Source organism: Platalea leucorodia (assembly GCF_965183815.1).
Source record: "Platalea leucorodia genome assembly, chromosome: 16".
Taxonomy (NCBI): domain Eukaryota; kingdom Metazoa; phylum Chordata; class Aves; order Pelecaniformes; family Threskiornithidae; genus Platalea; species Platalea leucorodia.
Genome location: NC_138838.1, coordinates 3,891,977 through 3,904,656, shown reverse-complemented (window position 1 = coordinate 3,904,656; position 12,680 = coordinate 3,891,977). Strand labels below are relative to the sequence as shown.

At 40.4% G+C, this 12,680-nt stretch overlaps 1 protein-coding gene across 17 annotated transcripts in view; it reads left to right on the top strand.

Annotated features, from left to right (window-relative positions):
* GTF2I (general transcription factor IIi) overlaps window positions 1-12,680 on the top strand; it is an 81,121-nt gene that overhangs the window by 44,993 nt on the left and 23,448 nt on the right. For 14 of the 17 annotated variants that reach the window (XM_082328411.1, XM_082328421.1, XM_082328410.1 and 11 more), the window contains 4 exons: window positions 3,157-3,222; window positions 6,274-6,457; window positions 8,236-8,294; window positions 12,199-12,306. In XM_082328411.1, the coding sequence (XP_082184537.1) occupies window positions 3,157-3,222; window positions 6,274-6,457; window positions 8,236-8,294; window positions 12,199-12,306 (417 nt within the window). The remainder of the gene's footprint in view (window positions 1-3,156; window positions 3,223-6,273; window positions 6,458-8,235; window positions 8,295-12,198; window positions 12,307-12,680) is intronic. The other 3 variants (XM_082328412.1, XM_082328423.1, XM_082328419.1) reach the window with 1 other exon arrangement.

Below are 12,680 nucleotides of genomic sequence, written 5' to 3'. Positions count from 1 at the left end.
CTGATAAAGACTTTCAGTATTTTACATAACACTGATGAGATCCAGATGTTTGATAGCTGTGAGAGGTTTCCTGTATGTCTTGATTGAGTTGGAGATCAGGTACCCCAAGTGGCCTGAGAAACAGGGTGAATAATGTGCTGTGCTCTTAGTTTCATGGAAACAGGAAAACGAAGTGGAAAACAAAATAATTGTAACCAGGGGGAGGAATGAAAAGTGTCTGGTAAAATGCTTGATAGAAATTGATCATCTTTGGGAAGGGAGGTTGGATTTCAAAAATATTTCTGAACCAACTATTTAGGGTTAAGAATATCTTTGCTGAAAGGAACTGACATTGTCAGTAAAAATCTCTTCCCACAACGTTTTTTTTTTCTGTCTTAGAGATTTTATCAAAAGCTCAGAAGCTTCAAGTTGTGTCTTGCAGTTGTGTCATACCATTTTAGTGGGAAAAGAAAGTCCCCTTAGCTGTTGTCTCACTATGACAGTGATGGAAAGTGTGTATAGTTTTTCCCCATTTAGACACACAGTTGAAGACAGGTTTCACCAGCCTGCAGCGTGCTTAGACTTGCTCTGTGTTTTCCATTTTACTTCCCCACGAAGTACTGCGTGGCATGTTGATGGGAACAGGAGTGTCCTTAGTACCTGAGCATCATTTTGTGTGCAGGTTGCCCCTACTGTAGTGGATGTTATCTGGAGCGGAGAATGGGGTGAATTGAAGAGACCGTGGATGGGCTGGGGAAGTTTTCGGGATTGTTACTTCATTGGGATGGTGTTTCCCATGTGTCAGAAGATGTATATGGACGAATAGAAGGAAACCATCACTTATCTTGGTGCCTATGGGAAAACTAAACTGCTTTGCAGAGTGATTACCAAATGAGAATATCAGCTTAGCTTTGTGGTATGTCTTCCACTTTGCTACACAAGCACGAAGTGTGTGACAAAAGAATGTTTTTACAGTAATTGGTCTGAATCCAAGAGGTTAATAATGCTGACAGTCTGATAAAAAATAATGCTGGTTACCTGATAACCCCTCTGAATTTTGTCTCTGTAGCCTAGCTTGGCAATGTACTTATAAAATAGAAAAGTAGCTAAAAAACAGTGTGCTGATCAAAATGTGAGCCTGTCTATGATTTTTTTTCAATTGCCTGTTCTCTGTGTATCCACCATTCCAAATAAACATGCCTGTTTTGTGGTGTATTTGATTATTAATCCCTGTAGTGTTTCCATTGGAGGGAATGGGGCATGGAAGTAGTTGTTTGAAAATACCCACATGGAATATTTGGCCAGGGATTGCGGGGTTCGGTAACTGAGAAAGATGAAACCTTGACAACTTAGTGGCCCCGTAGGAACGCTCTCGTGAGCATGCTAACAAGCAGAGGGAGACCAGGCTGGGTGGGAGTGGCTTCTCCTAAAATTGCAGCAACAACCAGTATTCAAGGCAGTATAATTTGTATGCTTTTTATATGGTTGCTTTGTAATATGGCATGACATTCTTTCTGGCTGTTCTCCCTCTGATGAAAACCAGCCTGAGTTTTGGAGGAGGTTTTTTGCTGAATTTGCCTCAGAGCTTGATGAACTGAAGGGATCTCAACTCTGTGAGACTTTCCCCTGGGTCATGCAGGTGCTTTTCAAAACCCTTGTCCCAGGACCGGCCGTGTGTGTTCACCAGCTCCGTTGAGTAAAGCAGAGTTTCCTCTTTAAGCCAGTAAATTCTGACTTGTGTTTTCCTGACTCTTACTGGTAAAGCTGCTGTTAATCCCTTGTTCTGTAGGTCAACAAAAAATGCAGTTGGTGGTTGTGCTGCAATCAGAGCGAGCTTCATCTGGCTATACACCTGAAGTTAAAGAGGGAAATATTGCAGGGTTGAAGTGACGCAGGAGTAGAAAACATTGAGCTCAAGACATGTTTATCAGCTACGAAGCTGTGTACTACAGGATAGCAGTAAAAAAAGGTGGAAGAAGCAATTATATAGATTTATCCACAAGGATGTTATTTCAAAATATAAACAGGTTAATTTATGTAGGTGATACGCCAGATCACTAGAATGAAGAGTTTATGTCTGGATGAGAGGCAGTGTGCCAAAACACCCTTTCCCCTCTAAACAAGGCCTTGTTCTCGCCCACATCTGAGGCATGCTGTTCTCTTAATATCCATAAAATTACATTTAAAAACTATAGGCTTAAAAATGGCCACCAAAGTTGTATACATTGGTCTGAGAATGAATATTTAAAACCCTTTCAATACGGACTCAAAATTCAATCCTCTCTCTTGTCTGATAGAAGAATTTTTTGACAACTGGCAGTGTAATAGCTTGAGTGGCCTCATTTTTTGACCTCTGCAGTTACTAGACTTAAGTCTTCAGTGTAAGCAATAAGCTGTAAGTATACTTGCTTATTAACTCATTCGTAAAGGCCAGCCAGTATCTGGTACCATCTACAAAAGAGTTGTGGCATTTTCCTAAAAGCATTGAGATAGTAGAAAAAGCTGTGAATGTGTGCGCTCTGTCACAGGCAGAAAATTAGATGTTAAAATTCTGCCATTTAATCCAGCTCTCCGTGGAGCACACAGTTGGATTTGGTTAACTTCTGTCTTGTAGCCTGCATCTTCTTTCAGAAATAGGATTTATGGGCATGTTTTGCAACATCAGGACTTGGAGAAATACTGGATTAAGGTAGAGGATGGCATGATGCCTTCTGACCCAGATAGCTGTACGGATTTGCACCAAAACAACTTCATGTACTCGCTGTAAGCTTTATCAAGCTTCACTAATTAAGCTTTTCAGCGCCTGGATTTAGATAACTATCAACAGCGGCTGCGAACTGACTTTACCCCTGATGGTAGTGAGAGCTGCTGATCGAGCTATCAAAGAGAAACCATTTTTGGAGTTACTTTAGCCTAGCTTATGTCCTTTTATTTTTTTTAAACTTGGTTTAACATCTGCACAAGTTTTGGAGGTAATCTTAAACATTTTATTCTATCCTTTTTCTTTCTGAATGTATCCACATATTTTATGGTATAGCCTATGCCGTACTCCACAAGCACCTGTATGCAAGCGAGCGGTAAAAGCACACTGCATATTTCAGTTAGTTGTTAAATAGATTTTACAAGAGATTCTCAGTCTCATTTGTACAATGACATGTCCTCCTCTTTTCTTTGCAGAGAAATGGAATGCGCGAATTACAGACTTGAGAAAGCAAGTTGAGGAGCTGTTTGAAAAAAAATACGGTATGTGTTACACTCCTTCCCCAACAATTGCCTCTAGTCCTTTGACACCGTAAATCACAGCTCTTTGGCATGCATCTTGTTGTTGGCTCAGGAGCACACCAGTACTGGCAGCACCAAAGGGTTAAATATTATTAGAAGACCTAAAACTGGGAAAAGTAGCTTTTTTGATGAGCAGAGTAATTTCAAAATTGGGTGCCTATGTTTGGCACCTAAGTGTGCAACTTGATTTTATTTTTCAGTTGTGCTCAGTTTCCTGGAGCTCCAGTGTGCTCATGTCTGGGGCCACCCACATCTGAGAGAGCTGGCCTTTTTTCTGTAATTACACTGAGTCCTTAAGTGAAATAATGTTTTCAAAAGGCTCTGGGGAGAAGTTACCAGAGATTGATTGTTCCTTTCTGATTATGATTGATTTGCAGTGAAGCAACAATTATATGGTAATGGTTCTTGGAGAGAAAAAGCAGCACACGTTAGACTTTGGAATTTGTCTCCAGATGTTTCACCTAGACATATTTTGTGTCCACATGTCACAGACTAAAACAGCATCAGCAAAAATGTCAAAAATAAATGGTGGTGCTCCTCTGCTGTGAAAAGTGGAAGTGCTTTCAGAATGGACCTTGTGATGTTGGAGTTACTACGTGGTTTGGGTGTGACTATCATCTGACATTTAAACAGCCCACTGAAAGCAGCTCACACCAAGTACAAACAGTTCAGAATCTGATTCACACTATTTTAATTGCTCTAGAAAGGAGCATCGTTCTTGGTGAATTGCTTTTAATTTTGGTTTTGGTGTTTGCATATAGCCAGCCTAAAAATCTCCTGTGGAGTCTGTTGAATACAGAGCTATTCCTGACTTCCCATAGCAGGCCAGATGGTATTAAATTATCCCCTTTTTCCCTGTGGATGACAACATTTCATTGATTCACAAACCAATTCCATAGCAGATTCCAATTCTTTCTATCTGTATGGGCATGCAATTTCCCATTTACTGAGATGAGTTACGGATGTCAGAATTCGCAGAATGCTCCTCAGATTTGTTGGCTTCTGGAGCTCCACAGTATTTTAGCGATGTCAGTCATTGTCATCCATTACAACTGACATGTCTGAATATATATTTATTTTTGTGTTTAGATGTAAACTGATTGGGATTACTTTTTATAGTGTAAATACAAGGTAGTGGCTCACAAATACAGACTCATTTATAAAAATGACACCTATATTCAATAGGATTTCTATGCAAAAATGTGTAACGTTCCAAGTCTAAGAAGCCTCACTGCAGACTGCGATGCTGATCGTGTTCTTTGGCTTTCTGAAGAGTATTTGCTAAAACATTTGCTGATCTAAGAGAAATAAAGACTCTCACTTGTAAAAACTTACCTGTTGTTAGTTACTTATTTAAACAAACAGGATTTTTCTTGCTCTGAAGCTGTTCTTACTTGACGCTGTGTAGCGATCTAGATTTTAGTGATGTTCTTGATCTCTTTTCCTGGGGCTAACTGTGGTTCACAAATGCTCGTTTCCACGTGAGGCTCATCTGCTGGATTTGTTACCTTTTCACCACTTGCCACAACAGCCTCCAGGGCTGAGAATAATTTTTTTTAATTTTTTAGAAGAGGTATATGACTGCAATAAAAATCTGCTCTAATGAAGGGCTGGTGTGACACACAACAGCTCTTTTGGTGATTGTTCTGTAGCTCCTTTGACACAGGTTTGAATAGGGTTTATTTAGCCTATTTGCTAAGTCGTCTTCAGGTTCGTGTCCCGCTCTGTACGTGCCTATTCCCTGTCTCCAGTTTTCGCCATGTTATATTTGGCAGTTGAAACCAAGTCTAGGTGAAACACAGTTCTTCTTGCGGTTTTCTAAAACCCTGTTCTCATCAGAGTATAAGGCTGAGATACATACAGTATTTTCAAAGCTTCTCTGTTTTGTGATAAACATACTTAGAACTGTTCTGCTTCCAAGTGGTTGAAAGAGTATGTTGCCCAAATGCCTTTAAAACCTAAACTGTTTCCTTGCTTTTAAGAATTTGTGAGTTAATGAGACTATTTTGTATACACTGATGTCTGAATCACTGGCCGCTTTCACGTTAAGTTGCTTGAAAATGTGCCCTGAGTAGTTTTGCTTTCAGAAATCCTGCCACATCATCACTGTACTCTAATTTGGCCTTAGCTTGGCCTTTCTCTCCTCAAATAATTTTTTGCATCTAATTTCCATAGCAAAACAACAGAACGTACCAAACTATTTGCAGACCACTCAGATGGTAATAGAGAATTCTTGTTGCATGGCCTACAAAATTAACGTACCCTTGTGAGTATAAAGCAATTAGCCTTCTTGGTATTTGCAAACCATCACGCTGTTCTCCAGTATTTGCCAGCCTGATAGGTGTATTGATATGATTATGGTCCTCATAAGTTAAAGAAATACATTGAGGTTATTTTCCAGCTGTGGCTGAATGTGTTATTTGCTTTTCATTTGCTTCAAAGATTTCATTAGTAGGGCCATGCTTTTTTCGGCGGTGTTAGAAGTGTATTGTTTATTTCGTTAGTGATTCCTTGGATTTCTAAAATACACTGAAGCTTTAGGAATTCATTGAGAAGAAGGGATGTGTACCCCTCCTCCAAGGCATTAATGACTCTTGTAACCCAATAGTAGTAACAAATAATAATAATCAGAGCTAATGAACTGAAACATGCTTGGTTTATAATTAAGTCTAGATAATTTCATCTTTCAAAATGTGCTATTAAACAAAACCAAAATACTGTGAAACTTCGCTGTAACAGGTGCAGTCTCTGTTATTAAATGTTTACAGAGTAAAGGGAAAAGAGGAGAATCTGCGTGTGTGTGCAGGTCTGCAGCTTGTTTACTGTGAATTAGAGTGATTTTGCTATAAAACAAAAACAACCCCCACAAATACAAATGCCTGCATGTTTAAATGTGCTAAGGGGGTTGCTGCCTGCCTGCTAATTTTAACGTTTTCCAGGGTGATCTCAAACAGATAATTTGAGTAGAGCCACAAGCTAGTCTCATGGTTTTATTCTCCTTTTTTCTTAAAGCTCAAGCTATAAAAGCAAAAGGTCCAGTGTCTATCCCATACCCACTCTTCCAGTCACATGTGGAAGACTTGTATGTGGAAGGGCTTCCAGAAGGAATTCCCTTCAGGCGGCCATCCACGTACGGCATTCCCCGTCTTGAGAGGATACTTCTAGCAAAGGAGCGGATCCGGTTTGTGATTAAAAAGTAAGGAATTTTGCATTTTTGTCTCTATATTACACATTTTTTTCTGCTGGCTTCACTCTGCTTCATTTTGTCTTCAAGAACTTCCAAACTGATATACGCTGACGTATTCTTTTGCAGTACTCATGAGTAATTTTTAGTTGATGTTCACTCTGATAAATTCAGCTTATCAGATCACCAGAGCACCACAGTGGTGGCTGAGATCTGGACAGATCTCTTCAATATTATGGACTTCATGTCATGGGCAGATCTCTTTGTACTATTTTAATCTCTGTGGCAGTAATACATGTTGAAAGCTATAGGCTTGGGGATATCTTATGTTATCTGAGGATCCTGGCCTAAATTTCAGCTTGTGCTTTTATTTTTTTCTTGCTGGAATGCTGCATCAAGGTGTCTATGGCCATATCTATATATAGCATCTCCCAGGGCAGGCTTGAGGCCAAAATAGCTGCTGGTTCCTGTGATTTAGTTGGATGTGTGTCCTTGGTGTGTCTGGAGGTAGATCAGGTAGCGTACATGAATGTACCTTAGGTGTACATAGGAACTGCTTGAGGGCTCAGTTGCCTGCTGTAGCTAGCCTGGCAGGGTATCGTCTGCCTTTAAAGTGAGGACATGAGACTCATGAGATGTTCTGGGCTCCTGTCTTTCTCTTTTTCTCCTTTCTCGGCTTGGTGTCTCTCCTAGAAGAACCCTGACATTACTTTCTGCAAAGGCAGGTGGGATTGGAAGGGAGCCTGGACTGAGCCTGAATTCAGGATATGCAGGGAGAGATGCCGGCATCTGTGGATGTCGAGTGCTGGATCTCAGAGCTACAGAGCACTTTGAGATCCAGTACCGTGGGTACGACTCTGGCAGGCCGATACGCAGCTTTGGTAGTGGGTTGATATTTACCTTTTACAGTTTGGCGCTTCACTTCAGACAGATGTGATGTTTCACACCACAGATGGGCATCTACAGTTCAAATGAAGCTTCTGTGAGTAACAGCTGATGTTTTGCTGTTGCTCAGTGGTGTAGGGCCTAATCCAAGAGTTTTCAAAGTGGATGGGAATCTGCTGATTGCAGCGGTCAGGCTCAGCATTGGTGGTAGTGACAGCCCATGCCTCTGTGCGTGCTGCCTTTAGCACGGATGCTGGTTTCTCAAATTTGACAGGTATATGTTCAGTTTCTGTCATCCTAATGCTTGCAGATAATCAGAAAAAGAGGAAGAAGTGTAGATCTACCTTTTGTCTCGCTTAAAATCAGACACTATGCATAGATTTTAATATTTATGCAACGCTTGGACCTGCTCTTGTCAAATTTGTCTTAGTTGTTAACAGTAATTAATTTATGCTGTTCATTGGTTTTGTAATGTGTGGTAACCAGAGCAGCTCAAAAACCAGTTCACCTCTCTGAGAAATGTCAGAATTTTTAATTTTTTTTCTTCTTCCAATATGGATAAGACTAGATGTATTTGGGAAACAGAAATGTCTGCTTTGAGATTTTCATTTTTAAAGGTTAAATTTTTGATTTGGATCTTTGTTTCTGATGAAGTGCATCAGGACCTCAGAGATAATTTTAATGTAATCTGTATGTTACCGTGAAATGTTATGGCTCAGTAGGGTTCCAACCAGCTCTTACAATACTTTGGTGTTAATGGGAATTTAAAGTTGGGGATTGTGATGTCCCCTGTTATTTTTTTTTCCTGACCCTTCAGTGGTAACTTGAGGCTGTAACTGTAGGCTGTGACTTCTGGTTTATCAAAGTTTATGTCACTGTTGAAGCATGTCTCTTAAATCTTTTAGGCATGAGCTTTTGAATTCGACACGAGAAGATGTACCATTGGACAAACCAGTTGCAGGAGGTAGGTCTTCTAACATGTGAGTTGTACAAGTACATTGTGATTTCCTATTTGACAGTCTAAGTGGTGGCTACCGTTTGCTTTTACTAATAATATGTTGCAAATAATTCCTCTTGTTTTGAATTTTCTTTAGCTACAAAGTGACAGCAATTTTCCACTGGCTATCCAAGCCAGTGTTACTAACACACTATCAACTGGTTTGGTTCAGCTGGCCAGAAGGAAAACCAACGAGCTAAGTGTTAGTCTGTTGAGGGATAGAGAAAAGGTAGTAGTTTCCATAGGTGATAAGAGTTTAGTGGGTAGGGAAGTGTCTGTATCATGGAATAATTGCTTATATATGGTATTTGCCAAAATTAGATTAACGGAAGTACAGTAATGAACATACTGGTTGTAGTAACATTTATTATGGTAGAATTTGACTTGCTCAGGTGGTGGGACTCCGTTTTCACATAGCAGTGCAAAGACAATGCACTCTAACCGCTTTTGCCATCAGTAATACTTTTCAGCAGATGCATGCCCTTACATGTTTTGTCTCCATTGAGCACCCATCCAAAGGTAACAAAAATGACCATGTAAACACAAGACTACAAGACCAGACTTTTGTTACAGTTGCACCCATGAACTCATTTCCTCTCAAGGCGGGAGAAAAAAGTTTGGTATGGAAAAAAATCAAGTTTTGAAAGAATTGTGTCTTTGCATGGGCACTAGTTGGTAAATTACTTTCCTGGACTTGTTTTTCTCTTCAGTTGTATTCTGCTGTCTCTTGGGCTTCAGGGCATTTTTTTAGTTGTCCAATTAAGCCAAGTGTTGAAAGCTACTATGCCTGAACCAATGGTAGCAAACAAAATGCTTCCAACCCCAAAATACTAACTGGCAGCTTCAGCCTGGTTAAACTGAATTTTTAGTAATACCAGAGAAATTCTTGGTTTACACAGGTACTCGAGTGTATAAATGGTAGCATCTGCACTACTGCAGCACCGTTATGTTTTATTATATACTCAGTCTGTTGTAAAAGGTATATCAAGACTGTACTTAAAGTGAACATTAAGGATCTAAATTAAGCAAAGAAATTATGTCATAAGGATGTCACTTAAACGTGTGTGGGAATTAAACTTTCCCTGCAGTATAAGTTAACCTAGTGTCTTGAGTGTTTATAATCTACTGTTCCTTTGAGCACCAAATTTGACTACAAAAATAGTAGGTAGGCTAATGACTGAGTCTTAAACTTAACTGTACTCTTATGTGGGCTTTTAAATTAGCCCTTTTCTCTGTTGTTTTTGTCATATTTAATACGGTTATACTGATTATGAAGACAAAGCAGCTACATTACATATCCCGTAAAGCCTCTGCAGCTAAGAAAACTAGTGGTAACCCATTTTTATGGCACAGTGTTATGAACACTCACTTTACGTTGCTTGTCTTCACTAACTCATAATGATGGTATATTGTGTGACCTCTGCATTATTTCTGAGAGAAGAGAATGGCTGTGAAAGCTGTTAATATCTCGGGGAACACAGCTCAGAAGACAGCAGCTGTCTGAGCCTCCTTCCCCTCAGTTTTCTTTTCTCCCTGTTTGAATTCCCTCTTTCCCAGTAGCTCATCGCCTCCTCTGCTGCTCCACATATCTGCTGCCATCTCAGGAGAAGGAGCTATGTAGCGCCAGTCCCTGCTCTCAGCTCCTTGCAGCTCCGTGTCCAACGTCCTGCTCTGTCCGTAGTCCCTGCTGGCTTGTGTCCCCAGCAGGAGAGGGGTGGGCTGAGGACGGAAGATGTATTTTGACTGGCAGAAGAAAGATGATTTGCATTTGCATTCCTGTGGGAAAGAGGCTGGTCAGGAAGGTTTTATGGAATAGCCTCAGTCCTGAGAAGAGTGCTGTTGGCTCCAAGACAAACCGGTCAGGCAGCGGTGGTTTGGCTCAGGAAGTGGCTGGAGAAGTGTGAGCAGGTGCCTATGGAGATAGCCCACCCTGGTGCAATGCGGTTAGGGAGCAGAAGCTGTTACTTGTGCATGCTGACTGAACCCACAGCATGGCAGCTGTCCGGTACGTTGTTCATGACTGATGAGCTTCCACTTGTTGGTCACAAAGACATATTCAGAAGAAAAAAGTGATTTGCACGATATGTACTTTGATCCCTGTCACCCGACACTGAGGGGACAGACAGGTTCTTTTAGGGATCCTTGGCAGAAAGATGACGGCACTAAATCGTAGTTACAATTAGAGTTTGGGGTTTTTTGGTTTGTTGTTGGTTTTTTTTTTTTTTTTTTCCCCCATGATATTATAATTAGTATAGCATAGACTTTATTATTAGAATGGCACACGATTTCCACAAGCAGAATCAATGTAGCACAATTTATAAGTAGCATAATACAGAATTTATAATACAACTTAACCTATGGTCTCTAATCACCTAGACCCTCTGCAGATCAGGTCAGATCTTAATTCATGGCTTGCTGTATCAGCAATATAATCATACAACAATAACAATCATAATCTAGACTCAAAAATGATATAAAAAAGGCAAGTGTCTCAGTCTTTGGAGGAAGCAGAGGACAGTGGAGGCGTCCCTGGCCACAGGGGGTCACTGGTCTCGCTGTCCAGCAGCAGCTCCAGTCCAGGTTCCCCCCTTCGGACTTGTGACTGCTTGATTTTGTGGCCAGTGCCCCGTGAGCTGTTACTCTTCCCTGTTGCGTGCCAGGGGCATCACCACCACCGGGCTGGCTGGGTGCCTGGGACTTTCAAGGCTAGTGAGGGACGGAGTAATCGGCCTGGCGCCCAGGAACCTTGAGGCTCGTAGGGAGAAGAAAAAGAAATCTCGTTTGTCTACTTGGTTCACAGGACCTTCAGGGCCTGAGAATGAGGGGAAAGGGAATGAATATGTGACCTGCTCGGTCACAGAGAACGGCTGCTTGCCTTACAAAATGGCATTAGTTATGCTAACAGCATTACGAGGGCTTGGGAGCAGAGGGTAGCAGTCACAATCCCAAATGATGAGCACACATGACAAGACAGAAACAGAAGCTGTTACCATTCCTGCTACCAAATATGACAGCACTAATGTCGTCGTTGTGCTCTGTTGTTCTGCTGGAGGAGCAGAACTCAAACTTATGACTGTCTTCAGGTGCAAAACTGTCTCATGAACTCTGCCAAAGATGCGTGTGTACCAGCCAATAAGCAAAGACACTCAAGTGATAAAGTGATGGAAGAACAGTATTTAAACTTGTTCTATTCACCAGGATACGCTAGTGTACATAACTGCCACATGTTGGGTCCTGCGTCTAAACTATGACTTAACTCATGTCTTAGGTAGTGTCAAGGAAACATTTTGGAGAGTTGGAGCTAAGCTGCTTGTCATCTCAAGAAGAATGACAAAATCCCTAGAGTCACCTGATATAGCTGTTAACCACCATTCAAAAAGTATTGTCCACAGTGGGGACAAATGGATGCTGGAAGTTCAACATGAATATACAGCAAGGAGCAAACTGATATGTGCACCTACTGTAAAAGCTTCCTTTGGGGTTGTCAGTGCTTAGTGAAAATGCCTTGAAAGCGAGTTTTCATCCCATATGCATATCAAATTCTGCACTGAATATCAAGATAATTCCTTAGAAAATGAAACTAGCAAAAAACTAATCCTATCTCCAAATGGGATCTACAGATTGGAGGCAGATGATGAAAGCATTGCAGTTCTTCGTGCCAATACACTGTGTGTTTTGTAGCAAGAGCGATGTCACTGGTTCATTGGATTTTTGTACAGTTTTAATATTATCTCATTTTTTATAACTAATTTTCCTAGTTCCAAGTTGACTCTGTATTTCTTCCACATAATATTTCCTGGGTTACCTGAAAATGCAGAATGGTTATGCCTGCTCTAAACTGAACGACTGAAAATATAACCAAAATAATTAGGGAATGTTGTCTTTGTTCTGTGTCACTCAAATACAGTGAAAGAGGAGTGGTATGCCAGAATCACCAAACTGAGAAAGATGGTAGATCAACTCTTCTGTAAAAAGTTTGGTGAGTACAGTATTATTAGTTTCTTTTCTTTTCTGGCTTTGTATTTCTTAAAGGTTGCTTTCATTATTTCCTTTGAACGTCTACATGAATGAGACCTTTGATCAGTTTTTTCAAATATTTAAAATCCTGCCAGTTAAGTGAAAAAGAATGTATTACTCTACTGCTTATACAACAAGGTAAATTCATAGTTTAAAGAAATTTATAGATCTTATATGTACGGCTCTTCTAATTGCTCTCAATTCCTTCCTATTTGGATTTTTTTTTTCCTTTGATGGTGAATAAAACAACCATTTACTTATTTATACCCATTGCAGTACTATTAAAATTAGTATTAGAACATTTCTGGGTGAATTTTTATGCTCTCTCCAATATAA